The sequence below is a fragment of the Hibiscus syriacus genome, unplaced genomic scaffold (assembly GCF_006381635.1).
Source record: "Hibiscus syriacus cultivar Baekdansim isolate YM2019G1 unplaced genomic scaffold, ASM638163v2 tig00110783_pilon, whole genome shotgun sequence".
Classification (NCBI taxonomy): domain Eukaryota; kingdom Viridiplantae; phylum Streptophyta; class Magnoliopsida; order Malvales; family Malvaceae; genus Hibiscus; species Hibiscus syriacus.
Genome location: NW_024062861.1, coordinates 1,701,237 through 1,722,340, shown reverse-complemented (window position 1 = coordinate 1,722,340; position 21,104 = coordinate 1,701,237). Strand labels below are relative to the sequence as shown.

Genomic DNA, 21,104 nt, shown 5'->3' with positions numbered 1-21,104 from the left:
TGAGAGATGGAGATGAGACTGAGTGTTGTGATTTTAGGTTTGAGGTTATGAGTTGCGATTACTGTGAACGGTTCAGTTTCCGATATATTAAGAAAAAATTTGTGTTTGGAATTTGAAAAAAAAATACGCGTTAATACGAATGGCGCTATGTAAATCGCATTGCGATAGTAAGATTCGCATTGCGATTTACGTATTCGCATTGCGATTTTCCTAATTCGCATTGCGATTTACTTAATCGCGTTGCGATTTACGTATTCGCATTGCGAATTATGAAAATCACAACGCGAATACGTAAATCGCAATGCGAATTAGGAAAATTGCATTGCGATAGTCAGTATCGCATTGCGATTTTTCAAATTCGCATTGCGATTTACTTATTCGCATTGCGAATTGGGAAAATCGCAACGCGAAATTGGAAAATCGCATTGCGATAGTCATAATCGCGTTGCGAATCTGGAAACTGATTTGCGATAATGGAGATCGCGTTGCGAATTAGCGATCGCATTGCGATTTTGTTGGTCATTTTGGCAAATCCGGAAAAAATTGGTTAAAATCGTATATTATATATGATTTTTGGTCACTGAGGTTATTTTCTCATATATATATATATATATATATATATATATATATTGTTTAAATGCATGATAAAAGAAGATAATGGATGGAGATCCAATATATTTAAAATCACGCAACTGCACTCAAACCAAGATTTGCTTGGCTGAGGCTGATGAACGTTACGCATAGAAAGAAAGCACTAAATTCCATAAGGATCAGCAGCATGCTACTATCATAAAATAACACTAAATCATCATACTAGGAATTTGCAGGATATGAGAATCTTCTCCCAATTACTGTTTGCTAGTGGTTCACTCGGGTTAGGTTTTGGACATGGTTCGTCCTGGTGCCCAAGAGTATATCTCAGGAGGGTTAGTTCCATTGGTGATCAAGTTCTGCGGCATCATCCCATACAAATCCGAAATGTCCAGGTGATGGTGCCGACCATGATATTGGTTCTGCATAGCCGCTGTTGCAATTTCATCGGAATCATACGGCAGACGGTCGAAGGTGGCATTCATGAAGGATGCAGCCATGATGAGAACAGGACCGGAAGCAATGAGTGCACCGACTACGCCTCCGCCGACAACCTGTCCCTGAGCCCCGGCAAGGTAAATGGTCAGGCCGGTTATCCCAGGTGGAGCAGGAGGCGGAAGGATCGAGCCGAGCAACGACAGAATCTCGTACCGGCCATGTAAGGTGACAATTGCACCAGATGAGGCTGGTTGTTTGAGTGTAACATTAGTCACGAACCCACTACCACTAAGAACACAAATGCCACGCTGCTTTCTCCTTGCAAAACTAGCCAAACTCTCATGCACATCACAACCCGAACTCACCTCCATTGCATGCGCACGTAACGCATTAGCGCTGTCGCGAGTAACGATAATGGGCGGTTTCGGTTTGTTCTTGGATCCCGCCGGCCTCCCTCGAGGCCGCCTAATGTTCTCGGCCTCGGCAGAAGCGACCATTGTCACTGCCTTGGGCACCTTGGGAGCCATGAGTATCACATCATCAATGCCTTGTCTATGCTCTTGGTTCTGAATTTGATCCATGGGTGTTCTCATCTCTGTGCTTTGCTCCATTCATGCAACCTCAGATTTTCCGGAAAACAGATGCAGAAAACTCAGGTCCCCATGTGAGATTAAATAGTGGGGTATGGATCAATAATTTAATAGTGAGAAGCAGAAAGAATGATTGAAGGTTAGGAGATGGTTAAGTGCCTACCTCCAAACCGATCCATCAATCATGTTAATTGCCTTTCCCAACAAATACCTACATCAATTCTTCTGCTTCTGCATAAATTAATATTACTCAAACACAGTGGATATAAGTAGGGGTTCAAAACTGGGTATCCGAAATTTTCGTATGTCGACTTGTTAAGTCTGGGTACTCGTAAGTTGAATATCTGTAAAATTATATTATTTTAAAAAAATTACATAAGAAAATATAAATTTGATAGTCAAGCATAGAATTTAAAAAATTAAAATATATAATTGAAAGATAAAATTTGATACTCAAGCCGCCAAAAATAGGATTGGGTACTTAACCCGAAAATTTAGATATTATCACTATAAATATCCAATAGTTTTATACAGAATCGACGAATCAAAAGACCGAATCAACAAGTTAGATAAGATATTTTTAAACACTCCTAAATGTAAGTAGTAATCAACAACGAATCTATGAGTTTCACACAGATGATCATTTGAAATCAAAAGATGGAATACAAAGTTGTGGCCCATGCCATTAATAGTCACCTTATAATATTTTAAAAAATTATTGATGATTTACAATTGGCCCTCATGTTGCCATTTATGATTGTCGGCTAAAACCAGGCTTAAAACCAACTATATACTCCAGATACTTGTAATATAATCGAATAACAATTAAAACAAATAAAAAACATACATATATTTTAATAGGGTAAAATCATTCCCATTTTAAGGAAATTAAAATAACACCTCTGTTATTTATTTAATTATGTAATTAATATTTAATTATTTTTGTTATCACTTGTGAGCTTATGCCCTATATGAATTTAATTTCTTTTGTTACCATTTGTGAGTTTATGACCTATGCGAACTCTCAAACACCCGGAGCATACCACATGAATTACCAACGACGACCACGTGTCAATCACCTATTACACCACAATCACCTATTACACAGTTTCTGACAAACTAGTCTAAACCTTCATTTCCTAAGACGACCAATCAGAACCAGCACCACGACAATTCCCGATTGACACCTATTCATAGTCATGCAACAGAAAATTAAAGTACATACACACTTGTTCTCTAAAAGTTCAAACCCACACTATCAGAGTAACTCTCCGACCACCATCTATGATTATGTCTACATCAAAGTAAAAATTAGTTAACCCTATTCTCATATATATAATGGGGTAAGGGGGAGGTAGAGTAGTATGTTACCCCCAACGCCAGGTTGAGAGCAGCTTCCGTGAAAGACCTCCATTATGAATTGCCCTCAGTGGGACTCGATCCCACGACTACAAGGTTAAGAGCCTTGTGCTCTGCCAACTGAGTTAGATGGGCAATTCTTATGTCTACATCAATGTGATAACCACAAATCTTTAAATACGACGCTCTCCATGCTTTCAATTTCTTGATATGTGATTTATTGATCCCATTCTTGTTCATGCATGCTAAATGTAAATGTGAGAGAAATGATAAAACATTGGAGCACACAAGTCAGGCAAAAATAATCAAGTTTCAACAAGCTTAACACAGCAAATTGTGAGGAAAGGATGAAAGGAATCACAAGGATGCAGCTTTCTCCTTGATAGATTCTCTAACTGCATTAAACAGGAATGGCATCAACTTCTGATTGGTCACAATGATCCCTGTGTCCACATCAAGATAGTTTCCCCTAGAGAAATCCAATGGCTTCCCTGCAGCATCTGTGACCACACCCCCAGCTTCTGCAATGGATAAAACAACAACGCAGGGAGTGGATGAGTGAGGCGAAGTACTCAAAGGGAAGCATAATAATAAACCAGTGCCAGCCTAACAACTTGAGAGAAAGATAAATAGCAGATGATGGAGTGAAATTGGCCCATACCAGTCACAACAATACACCCAGCTGCATGATCCCATATTTTCTCCCGATACCCTTTGTGAGGAAAACGCAGGTATATAGCTCCATCTCCTCTGGACAGAGCACCATACTTTGCCTGGCTATCAATTCTAACCGGTGGTGCTTTGACGCCGAGTTTCTGTTTACATCTCAACGCTTTCAATACATTTATCCCAAAGTTTTATAGATGGATAGAGAGAGGGAGGGGAGGGGGAGTACTTGGGCAATCAAACTAGATAAATCATGCATGGAGTGTGCTGCTTCATATGACTCAAAGAATGAAGCTTCTTCAGGATTTTCAACAGCAGTTACTTGCACCTGGACCCGTGAAAATGTACAAGTTACAAATACATACTCAGATTAATAGCAATAAATTATAATAGATCAGTATAACCTTCACTGCCGAAGAACCATCGAGTGGCTGCATATAAGTTCCACCACCAACTTCAGCAAAGAAAAGGCAGCCAACTTCATTATTTGGAGAATGCTGATCAGGGGCACTGATGGACGTTAGTGGAAGATTTGGACAAGCCAGCACACCTAGAACAACTTTTCCTCCATCTAACAAAGCCAATGCTATTGCATATTGATCTCCTCTCAGAAACCTACAATGTAAAATATCAAATACTGTGGAGTAATTCATAAAGTTGGTCTAAAAGCACATACACAACATGCACCCAATGAACATGAATCTTTATCATAGCAAAGTAGCAAACACCAACTTCTTTATGACTAAAGCAAAATAACTCAAATAAGTTTGAGAGCTCACCCTTTAGTACCATCTATAGGATCCAAAACCCAGTGTCGACCTTGAGAACCACCTTCAGATCTGCCACTGTCAATGGCCTTGATGACATCTTCTGTGGATAAAGTAACATTGTATGATCCATCACTAGTTATAGAATCGTTTACAAGTTTTGTAATACGCTCAACTATTTCCTGGCCACCATCCTTGCGGAGATCTTTAGAATCCTAAAGAGAACTCAAAACATTATTTAGAAGGAAAGAAGAGTTCTACAATGCAAATAGAAAAAAAAAAAAACAGATGGTTGATGCATGTTGCTGAAATAATTCTTCACAAGTACAGAGATTCACCTCCTCGGCAACTAATGAGAAGTCAGCAGGAATTTCCTGCTGCAGCACAGAACTAACCAATGCTTGTGACCCTGATGAAAATTTTAAAATATAAAAATGTCAACGAAACATGATAGTCATCAGTTAAGATTTCTTTCTGCCAAACCTTAAAGCTGAATGATGCTGAGATCAAGAATAACAAATACTTTAACCAGCAGTTTTTAGGGAAACACAATGTAAAAAGCATAAAGTGAATTTCATAAAACTTAATCATGACTATGAGTTATACATATAATAATGCATCATCTAACAAGTATATATGTACAAATTCTACATATTTTCCCTGGAACATTGATATGTACAGATACAACATATGATTGAGAGAGGTGAACTGGAGGCAACTATCAAGCAGGCCAATGTACGATGGGACAATGTAATCGCACTCTAGATATGCTAATCAAACAAAACACTACATATATCACAACAACGCCATTTTGATATCACCAGGGGAAAAAAACATTTCATCCAATAGAAACTTTAGCTCAATGCCAAGGAAAACACCATACAACTCTGCAGATTTCCTAGTAAAACAAATTATGATAAGCAGGAAACAAATAAATTCCTAGCAACAAGCTAACAGTTAAAAAGAATTAAGTAAATCAACCAGGAAAAAAGAAAACTAAAGGGAATCCATTTGAAATTCAAGATGCATGGTTTCTTTAAAAAAAAGGGGGGATGATATTAGGCGAAAGAACCAAAGAGGAAGAAGCAAGAAAGTTTCAGAAACAAACCATAATCAGCGACTGTTACAGGACTTTTATCATTTTTGGATTGGACATCCGATTGTAGCAAAGCCTTTTGAACTTTCTGGAGATAAAAAACAAACAACCAAAACCCAAATTCAGGTTCTATATATACAGCTTGACATGATGAAATATATCAAAACCATCATCTATATACATTTCTTGTGTTAGAGTTGTGACACAATTTCTTCCTAGACCGGCCCATGAAGTTACAAGCAAAACAGTGGTAAAAGTGTGAGGCCTGCAGGGATTAGAGTATATTCTGTCTGATCCCTGTAAATAGAAAGTAGGGATTAAGGTTTTCAAATGTAACAGTTGTAACAAAACTTCATTTTTGGATTTAGTGAAAGTTTCTTCTCCTATACCCGTAGTTTCTCTCTTTTGTTTTTCCACATAAATCTTGGTATTTTTTATTTTCTGACAAATCGTTTTTCGTTTACCATTAATCGTTCCAATAATCATAACATCTTGTAAACTTAAGAATGGTAATTCTGAACAAAAATCCTAAATTTAATTGAAAAAAATGAGATGCAATTCAGTCACTTCAATTCCCCTAATACTAGTTATAAAAATAAAATAAACACACACGGAGCACAAAAACAAGAGAAGATATTTTTCCAGTAAAAATCAAAAGATGTGAGAAAATCTAAAAACCCATGACAGAAAACGCAGAGAAAAATGGGGGGTTTTGATGAAAAATGGAAACCTGACAGAGACGAGCAGCGAGAGAGGCTGCTTTCTTGGCAGCAGCCAGCTCCTTACTGTAAGACATTGATACAAGCACTGCTGGAGAAGAAGAATACGAAGAAGGCGAGTAGCTGAGATGAAAAACAGGAGGCTTCTTAATGGAGTGGCATACAAGTCTCAAGCAATTTAAAGACATATGTACCTAATTTCAATTCAATAATTTCGTGAGAACTTTTATTGTGGTTTCTTCTTTCGAGAGGAGTGGGTCATTACTAGGTTAAAGTCACGGGCTGTCTAAATAATCGTTAATAGAGAATAGTCTAGATTAAAGATTGGGTAAATTACACAAATGATCCCCTAACTACATAGTAATTATTGAGTCTATCGACTATTAAAATTTATAAAATGATCATCTGATTATAAATTATTACTTTGTTGAGTCTCTCAAATATTAAAAATTACAAAATGATCACCAGACTACTTATATGTTTCAAACTTGTCATTTTATGTTAAAATAATTAGTGGTCGTCTAAGATGGATGTTAACCTACTAACCAAGATATGATAACATCTGGTCTCAGAATCTCAAACGACTATACATTCAAATGATTCTATGATCATATTTTATCATATCCCAGGCAACAAGTTATCGTCCAGCTTAGACAACCATCAATTATTTAATAGAATATGATGAATTTAGAATATATAAATAGTTCGGTGACCATTTTCTAACTTTTCATTGTCGAGAGACTTAATAAAACATCTTATAGTTAGTGACCATTTTATAACTTTTAATAGTTAAAGGGTTTAATAAAATAATATTATATAATTAGGGGATCATTTGTGTGCTTTACCCTTACATATTTAATGTTACATACTTGAAATTGATTGGCCGTCTATCACTACTCATTGTTTCTTGTTCTGATTTTGGTTGTTTTATTATGGTTTAACGTAAAAGTAAGTGTTTAAATTATATTTTAAATTATTTTTAAGTTTTTAAAGAATTTTTGTTAAAGAATAAATGTTCACTTCAATTTTAAGTTAATCTTTTAATTTTCTAATAAATTCTTTATTATTTTAATATCACCATAAATTCTTTACCCTAAAACTTTGTAAAATAACGAATTGAAATAACTTCCAAATTTACAATAAAAAAGAAGTAATCTTTAGACGAGAGAAATAAATTGGAGTTGTGATCGGTAGGAAAGTCGGGTGCTGTTGAAGTTAGATATCACCTCCCAATTATCCGTTTCTATGATAATTCGTTGCACTCCCAAGGACCTGTAAGGGAAAGAGCCTAAAAAATACCCTATAGCTTCGCATCTAGAACCGAGCAAGTTTTAATAGCCTTAGTTAAATGGGTAAATTACATATTTAATATCTAAAATATCAATTTTGATCCGTTTTAATATTTAAACTTTTAATTTTTTTCAAAATCATACATAAAGTTTACTTTTTGTTTCATTTTAATACCTCGACGTTAAAAACTTAATGCGTTTAGTACCTAAATTTTCAAAAAAAATTCCAAACTTAAGTATGATTTGGGTATTAAACGTGTTCTGGTACCTAGAATTTTATTATTTTCAAAACTTAACGGAGGGGTACTAAAGTGAATAAAAATAAACTTTAGGTAAGATTTTGAAAAAAATTAAAAGTTTAGGTACTAAAACGGATCAAAATTAATAATTATGTACTAAATGTGTAATTTACCCGAGTTAAATCTTAAATCCAACGCCCTTCATGGTCCAATAGAGCACCTCCACAAGTCGCTAATTCCATGTCCAGTTGACGGCCTCCATTCAAGTTAAGCTTTGCCACACTCTAAAATTGAGGTTAATATTTTAATCTTCATCATTCAGAATTTTTATTGGTTTTGAATTTGAATTTGAGACTAAATTGAATAAATGTTAATTTTAAAAATATATTTTAAAAACCTCATTAAGTTTAAGGACTTGTATTATTATACAAATTCAACCTCACGCAATTTGTATTCTTTATTTCATCATTTGTTTTTTTTAGAATTTTACTCTAAATAAAATTTATATTTTTTGTTTTATTTTAAAATTATTTTCATTATTACATAAAATATCAATTTATCATTGTTCTAAATGTCTTATATAGAATTATATATGTATCAACAACCAGTTAGTTTAGTAGGATGAGGTACTAGATTCTTTAAACAATGTTAAAGGTTCGAATCCTGACATTTGCGAATAGAGCAAACTGAGTTAGAAGGTCACCCTCACCTCTACAGTATTATATCTGAATTAATTGATTAATAGATTGAATACCATAAATTAATTCAAAAAAATAGAATTATATATATAGGAGCCACCGAAAACATAAATAGAATAACTATAAAAGAAAATCCATGTTATATTTGTTTTGAAACAATGTCTAAATTTGTAATAACAGTGCTTCAGGTGGCACAGGATCAAATTTCGACTTAAAGTGAATTTTATTTTTTTGAAGTCGTCACCAACCTTTTGGATTATATAAGGTAAAATATATAATTTTACCTTTTATTGGATCTACGCCTTACCATAGATTCACTTGGAATAGTTCGAAAGTCAATAAAGTGTGAATAATGATGAACACCCACATCACCCTTTTTGTACCAACACAGTTACGAGTTATCTTAATAGAAAAAATTAAAGTTTAAGCCAAAACTTAAAGAAAATATCCAAATGTTTTAATATCCGAACTAACAAGAACACAAGCAAAAAAATATCTTTTAAACAAAATTCCTCTTTTATTGCTTTTAATCTTCGGATTGCAATGCCTTCGTTGACTCTATTTTTTTCTTTCCTTTTTTTCTCTCCCCTAATTACCGTAATTACAAAATAAGAGTGTCTGTTTATAGGCTTCCAAAAACTCTAAAAGAAAAAAACCTTAACATCTTTTCATTAATGATACACTAAAGGAAAAGTATAAAGCTAAATTTAATTAAAAATAATCAATAAAATAATTAAAAATTCGTAATAAATTAAAATTGTCCTATTAGACCCATATTTAATTTTTTGCACTCGTTGTCTTTGTTAAAATAGTCATATCTCGAGTTTTCGATGTTCGATTGATGCATTTCATAATGCGTTGGAAAATTAACTCTCAGAAGATATCATGCCTTGGAAATATTTGGATCTCACTTGAAAATTTGTTGCAAGTCGACTGATGTAGTATACTTCAAAACCAACTTCAATAAAAATGTTTGAGCCTCAAAATAAAAGTAGACCGAATGAAAATATGATATTAAAAAAACTATATTTAGATCAGTAAAATCATCCCAAGTAAAATCACGCCTAAACTAGATCCAACTAAGGTTAATCGGAGCCTTGCCTAGAAAATCCATGTTATAGTTGTTTTGACATTTCTTTTAATGATTATTATTAGTTGGGTGTCTTCTGGTGCTATAATTATCTTGATACTTTATATAAGACTTTGATTAATTACTCAGTTGAATGAGGTTGGTTAACTATTGATCGATGTCAATGTAATGTATTTGAATTCTTGTTTGATTTTACCTGTGCTACTATGATTTGTGTTCTGAACTGGAAAATTCATTGGTTATCAAACATGTTTTTGAATTGTTTGTGAGATGTGTAAACAACATGTTTCTTGTACTGTGATTGTATGTATCCATACATGCTCCTGAAAGTAATGTGATTTATGTATGACATGTCTTGCGTTGTCATGTAATATGTATAAGAATGTCACAATTGTTTGGGGGTCCGTATCCTATTCATATTCTCCGGTTGTCTCCTCACCTTAATATTTTGAGTTATCATTAACAAACTTGGCTTTCATTGCTTCACTTCTTCAACTACCTTTTTCCTTTCTACATTCATATTATACCACTTATCATGTAAACAGTACTCATCAATTCTTTCACTCAAAAATCATCAATCACTCACTTTCCTCATCAACCTCTAATTGCCTTGCAATAATAACCAACTTTTATTTCATCCCTTGACTACTTCTTAAACCTCCTTAATACATATAATCCTTCTTTATTTCTCTGCCTAAATCTGCTTAACCAAAATGAAATTCGTAAATCTTCATCATAAATGATTAAAACATACACTTTACTGAATCAACTAATCTTTCACATCATCTGACATACCGTTCCTACTTCTAATCATACTTATAATTCATGCCTTAATATAATCTTTATCATACTTAATCCTTTAAACTTTAACTTCATCTTAAATTTTCCATCTAACTATTCTTCCAGCAATCAAAATCTCCTTAAAACATGGATCATATATTTTCCTTTATATTCATATACTCTTTTCATATCCTTCATACTTATTCCTGATCATCAATCTTTATAACATTTCATAGTTCTGATAGTCAACACTCTTTGCACAAATCTTATTATGTGTGAAATCCTTATTCGAATCACAATACACATATCATTGTTCATCATCTTAAACTTTTTATAAATCTTTAACTTCCATCAATCATATTAATCCTTATCTCGTTCACTACATCACATTTACATAATCAAAATACATAACCATTTACAAATTTACGCCATACTTTGTTAACTTAACCTGACATCATCTTTAATCCTCTGACATGGAATACAACTAATTCCAACCAAGGTTGTATTTGAAACCCAAAATGCCAGTTCTCTTTATCCTTCTGAACTCTCCCCTTAGAACTTTATCACTATAACACTCATTCCATCTGGGCACAAGCCATTCACAAACCACTTGCATACCTCATTGCCATTTATTTTAGCCTAACAACAATTCCTCTAACCTATATAACTGCACTCTTATCCATACACATTACAATTCTCTTGTTTCAAATTCATAAACTCTATCTCCATATATCTTATACACTTGTCTGATGCACTTATTCTTGAACTCTTCTATAAATACTCACCACATCCTTTGAACTTTTTAACGTTCTTATGGTGACACTTGTTCACCATATTTTATCTTCTCCACATACTAACAAAACTACTCCATATCTCTTTTCTGATTCAAAACAATGAAGATCTTCTATCACTATTATGGTATGATTTCAACTTTTAGAAATCAACCTTTAATCTTACAAGGCGCTTCCTGAGTTATCCTGTAACAACCCGAAAAAACTGAGAAAAAAATATATTTATATTGGTGTAATTGGGTGAAATTTGGTGACTAAATTAATGTTTTGAAAACTTGAAGGTCATTTTAGAAGTTGAAGGAAATTAAGGGACCAAACCCTAAATTCCTCCAAGAAGTGTCAGCAAGTTTGGTTATAAACCAAACGTGGTTTCTGATTGAAATCAGAAAACACAAAAGCATATTTCTTAAACGTTCACTCCTCCCGCACCCTTACTTTCAAGCTCGATTCTGACGCCATCTGACCTTCAATCGTAAAATTAAAACCATCATCGTGTTCATCTTCGACCCGTGAATAGAACCTAGTAAACCAATTATAGCAAAATGCTGCCAAACGCTGTGAATTTCGAGTCAAAGTCTCGACGTTTTTTAGCACCACCGCTGAGAAAATCTTAAATTCATCTCCGATCGTTGATCAGTTTTCGACACCTCCCGCACCATCGTGTTCCTTGTGTCGTTCCAAGTCTGACGGTGTCCTCCTTGTCTCCATAGGCGGTGGCGCGTGAGGGAGGTGAAGCGGTCCAAGTTCCGGCCGAATTGAAATCGAGTTTTTCACCGTTCAAAAATTTGAACCGAGCTTAGTAAGTGACTCAAAATCGCTTAAAATAATTTTTGAAATTTTTTTCAGGAATTTTTGGAGACCGGAGGATGCCTCACACGCCGCCCCTGTGCGTGGGGAAGTTGTAAACTGTTTGATGACATTGTTTGACCGGTTTGACCGGTCTGAACCATTCCAAATCGGTCTGATCAGTCCGAACCGGTTTGACCCGACCCGTTACCAGACCCAGTGCTATTTTCGTAAATATTTTTGAAATGGTGCTATTTTTGTAAATATTTTTAAAATGGTGCTATTTTCATAAATATTTTTTAAAAGTGTGTTATTTTGTAAATATTTTTAAAAATGCTATTTTTCGTAAATATTCTTAAAAAGGTGATATTTTCGTAAATATTTTTAAAAGTATGTTAGTTTCGTAATTAATTCTGTTAGATGCTATTTTTGTAAAAGTTGATTTTATTGTGAGCACCGTTGACCAAAACTTTGACCTGCGTTGCTCGGCCATTAAACGACCTTTGACTTTTTTCGAGTATACCTATCTTAATATTTTTCGATGTCCCGAATCCGTTTCCGAAGTCCGTTTCTTCAAATTCGAACCCGAAGGCCTACAAATCTTCAGTCAAACCCGTTGACTTTGATTTTGACCAAGAATTCAAATTTTTGAAAAGTCTTATTTTATGTTTTTCGACGTTCTGATTCCGATTCTGCAATCCGTTTGATCAAATTCAAACTCTAAAGACTCCAAATTGATAGTCAAACCCGAAAAATGCATATGTACTTAAGAGTTTTAGCTTTGAATAATTAAGTAAGACTTGTGACTGATAAATTATTAATGTTTGAAGGTACAAGAGACTCTCCTAATCGTTCGACAGCTCGACCCATCAGCTCTAGATCAGTTAAACCACGTGTTCCAGTATTCACCCGTATGACCCGTAACTTTTATGATTTCAGAAATTAATTATGTTACCCATTAGTAATATAGTGTTAATATGAATTAGGTTAAAAAATTGTGGCAGAGCGTGACGAGGCCAGCAATTACTAGATCTACTATTTGAACCTATTATCGAGTTGTGTTCCCTATGTACTACTTGATTGCTTTATATGTTTTGAAATATGGTACATTGAAAGCTATGGTTTAATGTTTTATTGATCCGCCTATTTACTGGTAATGGTTTATGGAATATGATTGATATATGATTATTGGTTTTCATTGGTATATGATAACATTGATTATGGAATTATGGAAATTATGCTTACTGCATAAATGATATTTTTGAAATACTGATTTTGGGTTCGGTTGCATTACGGAGGTACAACTTTGATCAAGCTGGTAAACTTTATGGACCTAATGTGACGTTTGGTTAGGCTCTTGGGCTCCAAGACATTCCATTAGGTTGGCTTCCTTTGCTGTGTGCTTAGGGTAAGCCCTACGGATCTAAGGATACAGGCAACAAAACCTATCCTTAGGTTGGCTTCCTTTTTGCTGTGTGCTTGAGGTAAGCCCTACGGACGCAATTCTGGGGAATTATGGATGGTGTACAGGAGAAGGGTTTTAAACTACGAGTTTCAAAAGTTAAACTTCATTATGGTTTTATGATGAATTTCTGAACTATTACTCATTTACTGTACCTACTATGATTTTATTGTACTATTGGGACACACTGAGCCTAGCTCACTTTTCGAAAATATTTTCCCCTTTCAGATACTTTTGGTTAGATACCCCGGATCAAACACTTGGAGGATCAACATATCTCTTGAAGTACATCTTAATGTAATGATTTTATTATGCAAGTTGGCTTTACTATCGAAACATGATCCTTTATTTTAAAGTATTGGATTCTATAATGATTACTCTTTTGTTATTTATGTTCGGTTTATCGAAATTTGGATTTTTTTAAGACATATTTTAAATTAATTTATTACTTTTTAATGTTATATTTATGAATTGAGTTTTTATAGTATAATTTATTATAATTTCATAAATGTAATTTATAATGTGATTTTTCATTGATTGAATAACGGTTTTGGAAAATGTCTTTAAGAATCATGAATGTGATCCATTAGACTTAGTCGAAAAGCATAGGTCGGGTCTAGGGGGTTACATATCCACTCTTCATCCTGCCTGGCTAGGGCAGGTGAATTGCTACCATCATCAGGTTCACCTCTCACTTTTCTTCGAAAATTCTCATAATCAAATTTCTACTATATCATACTAATCTTATTCTATTAGCAAGACATCACACTCCTTACATAATCAGATCATAAATTTTCACTTTGAGTCATTTTAAAACTCTTTTACCTTTGGTTTAAGCCTAGAATCGGCTAAACCTTAGCTCTGATACTATTAAATGTAATACCCCCAACTCGTATCCGACTCGGATCCAAGTCCGATGTGTCACATTGACTTTTCAAAACTCTGTTCTTTATAAATCCACAAAATCTTAAATTCATCATTTAAGAAAATGAGTACATTACATTAATAAATCCAATCAAATTGTTTTCTAAAACCAATCAGAGCACATTCAATTCAAAACTTGTAACTACATGCCAACTAAATTCTATAAACAAAATACATATATTCAATATGTTTCTGATCTGATCCTCGTAAGGAAAATGTTGACCTGTCTTGCACCTCAACAAACCATAAGCTTGTCAAAATCTGCGTGTGAAACACTTACACGCTAAGTCATAGACTTAGTGAGACATATAAATACATATGTAACTAACAAATACATGTACATATCATGTCATACAATATTACACTGGTATACATAATTAAACATCATTAACATACTTATCATCACATAATTTATTATCCCTAATTCATTTCTATCATATGAGCACATACTTGCCCTAAACATATAACATAAACTCTTATTAACCACAACGCATGAATCATTACTACTATCAAATCATATATAATCACATATCATTTCATATAACCAATACACATATGCACTTATTATTATCATTATGAACTTATTATTTATATACGCCATATAGCACATATACTACTTCACCTCGGAACACATATTATCATAACAATTTATTTATTATCTTTAAGTCCCATGTATACTTTTGAGAACTGAAGGTATGCAAGTACATAGAGGTTGTGCACATATGTTGTCACCACAGCTCGTATAAATCCCACTAGGGGAGCGTAGAATTTGTCCTGTAGAACCACTATGTCCCGAAGGACCACATAGAACACATATGTCCCGTAGGACCACGTAGAACCCTCGAATCTTAGCATGCCAACTATACCTCTAGCTCTCATGACACATAACATGGGCATTATCTTTTATATCATTTTGTATATTCACATAGGCACATAGTTTACCTTCACGTAGCATATTTCCATATAATTCACATTCACGTATCACATAGTTTTTCACATTTAGTTGTATTATTTTTCACATAGATCATAATCATGGGTTTTATCTCATAACATATATTCACATGGTCACGTAGCTCATGTCAATTAATCATTTATGTTCATATATCACATTCATATCACATAATCCCATTTCATAAAACTTATATTCATATATTTTTATCATCATAGAATCATACAACTTATTATCACATGGTTCATGGCTACCTAATTTATCACACAACATGCATTATGAATCATATATAAAGATGCATTTAACTTCTAGATGTATATTCATCTACTCATAAACATCATATCACAACATTTTTGTATCTTTGTACTCATATAATCTAATATCGGAATTAGACTCATCGCAAGTCTTAATTCCCTAACATAACATATATACTTACTATCATGTACTCATCTGGCCTCACTATTCAACACTAATTTCTTATCTTTTCCTCGATCGATCCTACTTGTCAATTGTTTTGGAACTCATTTAGGCTCTGTATCTGCGTAAATATAAATTTTAAGGCAATTATCAGATGCCTAAACCCTGTAATTTAATGCTATTAACTTAAATGAATTTAATGAACCATAATTCACTTTTCCCTTAAGGGGGTATCGGTACCCAAAATAGCTTCAAAATTCACAGGTATCGATATATGCCTGTGTGTATCGATACACTCCTCAATGTAGCGATACACCCTAAAGAATTCCTTTAAAATTGGTCTTAGTGTATCGGTACCTATTCATAGTGTACCGATACACCCTGCCCAAAACAGACTATTTTCACCCAAAATTTACCAACACTTCACTAAATTTTCATATATAAAACCCTTATTATACTACTAAACTCAGCAACAATCATTTTAACTAGCTTCTTCCATTCCAATGCCTTATAATCTCCCATATCTCATCCAAATTCTTAAGCTAAGAATCGTACCAAACTTTCCATGTTATCCAAACTTAATTCTAACACTTATAACTTCTTATTCTCATATATGATAAGTCAAATTTAGTCTCAAACTTCATCAAAGAACCCTCTTCCAAGATTTCACTTATTCTCATCTTTTCTTTAATCTCTTCTATTTTCTTTAATCTCTTCTATTTTCTTCATCTTATTGTTTTGAGACAATTTAAGCTTTCCTTAAGCTTAATTATCACCTAATAATCATATAACAACTTTAAATTCAACAAGAATTTAGCTAACAAGACATCTCGCCTTTGCTTTAACCTTCACGTATAAGAGAAGAAGAATGCTCCAGAAAACTTTTCCTTTCTCCCCTTCATCTTCCACGTGTAGCTATATATAACCCCTTTAAAAATTATCTTACTATCAAATGACCTTTTTTCCCTTTCAAATTTTCCTTCATTGATATTTAATCCTATACAAAATTTACCATATAAATCCTAAACTTTTCAATTTATCTACTTTGATCAACGAATTCAGAAATATTTCAATTTGGTCATTAACCCGATATTGAGGATGTTACATTTGGTTTCATGGATTGGAATGTGAAGGAGGAAGTTTAATGATCTATCGCTTATGTTTTAACGGTTTATTATCTTTGGCGACGTATTCATGATACGGTTCCCCAAACTATTTTTTTCTGAATTTTAACAGATATAACCCCTATTTATGTTATTTACCCTTAGTATCTAGATAATTTTCTTTTTTTCACCATTAAAATTTTAAAAATTATAAAATAATCATAATTTAGATACTAAACGTATATTTTACCCGAAAAATACACCCTTAATAAAACTCTATGTCTAGTTTTACATGCCTCTATTCTCACACCCTCGACAGAAGAAAAACTTAAACCAAGAAAAAAAGATGGAAATAGCATGGTTGGGAAAGCATCAAATTACTGTAAATGCATATATCATTTTCACCAAAATAAAATATTACACATCTACCTTATTAGCATAAAAGGTTAATATTGACAACAACTGGCTAAATGTTATGATTATGTTGTAGTAATAATAATACGAGTAAAGTATATAAATGGTTCCTGACTACTAAAAGTTACAAAATGATCTTTCAATTATAGGGTGTTGTTTTGTTGAGTCCTCTGATCATTTAAAGTTACAAAACGGTCACTCAAATATTCATATATTCCAAACTCATCCTTTTCCGTTAAAAAATTAACGACTTCCTGAGATAGAAATTAATATGTTGACTGATGTATGATAAATTCTGATCTCATAATCGTTTTAGTTGTATTTTGTGGATGGAATATCCGTTTATATTATATTGTCAAACTAGTGTTTAAAATATTATGTTGGCGAGCCGATGCTTGAAAGCAACAGTGGTACCAGTAGACATCATTAAAATATGATTTTATTATATCTCAGCCAGCAGGTTAACGTCCAACTCAAACGTAAGTCAATTTTTTTTAATGAAAAATGTCGATTTTGGAACATATGAATAATCATATGACTATTTTTTAACTTTTAATAGTTAGAGGACACAACAAAATAACGTCTTATAGTCGAGAGACTATTTTGAAACTTTTAATAGTTAGATGACTCAACAAAATAACGTCTTATAGTCATGAGACCATTTCGAAACATTTAATAGTCACAGGACTCAATAAAGCAATACCTTATACTTTACCCTAAGGGGGTGTTTGAATCATGGAATTGAGGATTCCTGGTGAGAATATTTTTTTCCAGATTGTAATACCCACGTTTGGATGGGAAAGATTCCCAATATGGGAGTATTAAAATATTCCCAACAGTAAAATTTTTCCTCCTTTTACCGGGAATGCTAATCTCATGCTTTGCTTAGGTATTTTTTGTTTCCCTTCAACTTGGACTAAAATGCCCTTTAAACAAAATATTTATTTCAAAAATACCCTTAGTTTTATTTCAAAAGCTATAGTCTTTTGTTTTCACAAATTTGTTAAAATTTATTTTCCCAAATCAAAACTATATTTTTCCTTGTTTTACTATACAAACTTGTTATACATTTTATTTATTTATTATCATAATTTTTTAAATATTAATTAAGATTAAAAGAATATATGGTATATTTACTCTTTTAACCTACCATTTATCTTTTAAATTTTGTAAAAAATTATATAAATTTTATGAATTTAAATTTAATAAAAAAATATATAAATTGAAAATAATAAAATAATATATTTTCTATGAATTTTTATATAAATATTTTCATTTGAATATTTGGAATTCAACTTGTTAAAAAATATCATAAGGACAATTTAGTAAAATATGCATTACAGTAATCTTTTTATTCCTTTAATCAAACAATATAATCATACATTCTTGTCAAACAAACCAAACACAATAATATAACATTCTCAGTAATGTGTAAAGTAATGTTACATTCCAGTAATCTTATTCCCGGAGGTAATGTTACATTCCATGAACCAAACGCCCCCTTTTTAAAGAAAGTCTAGGTTCGATTTCAAACTTCTTCATTTTATCAAAAAAATAATAAAAGAATAATTAAGTGAAAATTAAAAAAATAATTTAAAAATACTACATCAATATTGCGGTTAATTTTTTAATGATGGATAACTTAAAAAGAAACAAAATATAACGTTAAACATGATTTTTAAAAAATAATAATAATAAGATGATCGAAACAAAAATAAAAATAATAGGTGAGTGACTACATATATAATTTATCATTTTTTTAATCATATAATTTATACTTTTTGGCCCTAAACAAGTGCCCATCCTATCTAGTCTCAGCTACAGGCTGCACGTGTATTTGTCTCGTTTTGAATCGCTCAATAGATGTATGTTTAAGAAACTCAATGTTAAACATACAAATTTTTGAGTTGTCAAATACAATTTTTGAACTTAATTATACTATATTAATATTATAGTCAAAGATACATATTTACAAATACAAAATTAATAAAATTGACGACACGCGGGTATCAATCTCATCTCTAATTATCCAATAAGCATATGTTTAAAAAATTATATTTAAATACCTAAAAAACCTCATATCTACACAATACAATATTTGATAAATTCAAGTTTAAACATGTTGTCAACACACTTTTTGTCTGGGTACAACAAGCCTTCCTCACGCCGCACGCTTCTCACTCACTCGCGTAACCGTCGCTAGTTCTCTTGGCACCAAACAGTCATCCGAATTTTTCGATGCAAGCACACCAACAAACAATCACAACACAAGTTCAGTCCAAGTGGGACTCCAAACTCCCTAAAATAGGGCCTTATAATTGCTATAAATACAGGGGAAAATGGAGAAATATGGAGAGTATTCGGGGGCAAAAAAACATGGGGAAATCGAAGGGAAAATCAGTGAGAATTAGAAGAAACTCGAAATTATTTTGCACACATCAAGATCGGGAAAGGAGTACGAAGAAAGCTTGTTGTTCATCGCTGGCCACACCGCCAATTTTTTTGGAATCTTGGATTGAAGGAATCAAGAAGAAGAGAGGAAGAGCATAGAGGCGCAAAAAAGGAAAAGAAGGGAGGTAACTCTCAGAATTTCACACGTGAACTAAGGATTTTATGCTTTTGGGGAATTATGGGATTAATTGTTACATGGGTCATTGGAGAATAACTTGTTTACATATTTTGTCCTCATATTTGTTTTCTTTCATTTTTGTCCTTATCTTTAATTTGTTGTTTAGTGCTTCGGGTTTAATACTCATTTGATCATTTAAGTTTATGCAGTTACTGTGTTGAGACTTTAATTTTCTGTTTTTTCCATTTTAGTCCTTTAACCTTTTTTTATTATTTTGATCCTTGACATTTTTATTTATTTATTATATATATATATATATTATTTTTATTTGTTTTATTTTTCCTTATTTCTTTTAACATTATTTTATATATATATAGTGTGTTATTTACACTCTTTTATTTTCTTAAAGACTGAATATTTTATTTTTATTTTTACCTTATTTTTTATTTTCTCATTTTTTTTCTTTCTTCGATTTATTTAATATTTATTTTTCAATTTAACATTCTTTTGACATTTTAGAGGTAATTTCAATCGATCAAAGGTAATTATTCAAATCGAATATTTCAAATTTCAATTTAATTTTTTTAATTTTCGTAATTAAAGACAATCAGCAAATTAATTGGTACCAAAAGGGCGGTTCAAGGGTGCTAATCCTTCCTTTACCGTAACCGACTCCTGAACCCGACATATTTCTGGTAAATCGTAGATCAGGTAAGATGGTGTCCGATCCACCTAAATGTTTTTAAAGTGATCGGTGGCGACTCCAAGTCACTTAATTTAATTCGAAGCCCAATTCCGGGGCCCAACCGAAAGACGGTTCCGAAAGCTTGGAGACTCCGCTGGGGACAGGTAAGTGAGTCAGGCCGAAATTAATTTTCGGTTATCTTTTTTAGCGAAAGTTATAAATTTAAATTTAAATTTATTTATTCGATTCTAATTATTTACATTTGATTATTTCTCAAGTAAATAGTTGTACTGACGTTTTTTAATGATTTCAGATTTTTCAAAATTGTCATCTCTAGCTCTATACCCGAGCTCCGAACCCTTTTAAGTGGGGGTGAAAGCGACGCATTCGCGTGAATCTATTCTCCGTATGGGCATAAGAGAATGTTTCCTCTCGAGTTTAACTTAGTCCACATAAGCTTGTAATAGGCTTAGGACTAAGGGACTGGCAAGCCCATGGGGGCACCGACAAGGAGAACTCGAGTACCCTTTTTTTTAGAACCTAAACCGAGAGAGTACATGGAATTAGAGCCTACCCCAAAACCTCATTCCAAACCCTAGGCTATTTTGTTTCCTGCTTTATTTTATGTTCAAAGCATGCGAACTAGACAAATATGCGGTTAGGATTTTGTTTGAAGTTAGCA

General features: G+C 32.9%; 2 protein-coding genes across 2 annotated transcripts; both read right to left on the bottom strand.

Annotated features, from left to right (window-relative positions):
* Window positions 1–760: 760 nt before the first annotated feature.
* Window positions 761–1,851, bottom strand: LOC120140248 (AT-hook motif nuclear-localized protein 16-like). Its single transcript, XM_039155251.1, has 2 exons — window positions 1,783–1,851; window positions 761–1,649 (listed from the first exon to the last, which is right to left on the bottom strand). Exon 2 carries the CDS (start codon window positions 1,638–1,640, stop codon window positions 876–878), a length of 765 nt encoding a protein of 254 aa, XP_039011182.1. The 5' UTR covers window positions 1,641–1,649; window positions 1,783–1,851; the 3' UTR covers window positions 761–875.
* Window positions 1,852–3,271: 1,420 nt separating this feature from the next.
* Window positions 3,272–6,432, bottom strand: LOC120140200 (SAL1 phosphatase-like). Its single transcript, XM_039155215.1, has 8 exons — window positions 6,238–6,432; window positions 5,520–5,595; window positions 4,750–4,820; window positions 4,424–4,626; window positions 4,049–4,259; window positions 3,874–3,972; window positions 3,640–3,793; window positions 3,272–3,499 (listed from the first exon to the last, which is right to left on the bottom strand). Exons 1-8 carry the CDS (start codon window positions 6,412–6,414, stop codon window positions 3,336–3,338), a joined length of 1,155 nt encoding a protein of 384 aa, XP_039011146.1. The 5' UTR covers window positions 6,415–6,432; the 3' UTR covers window positions 3,272–3,335.
* Between the last annotated feature and the right edge of the window lie 14,672 nt (window positions 6,433–21,104).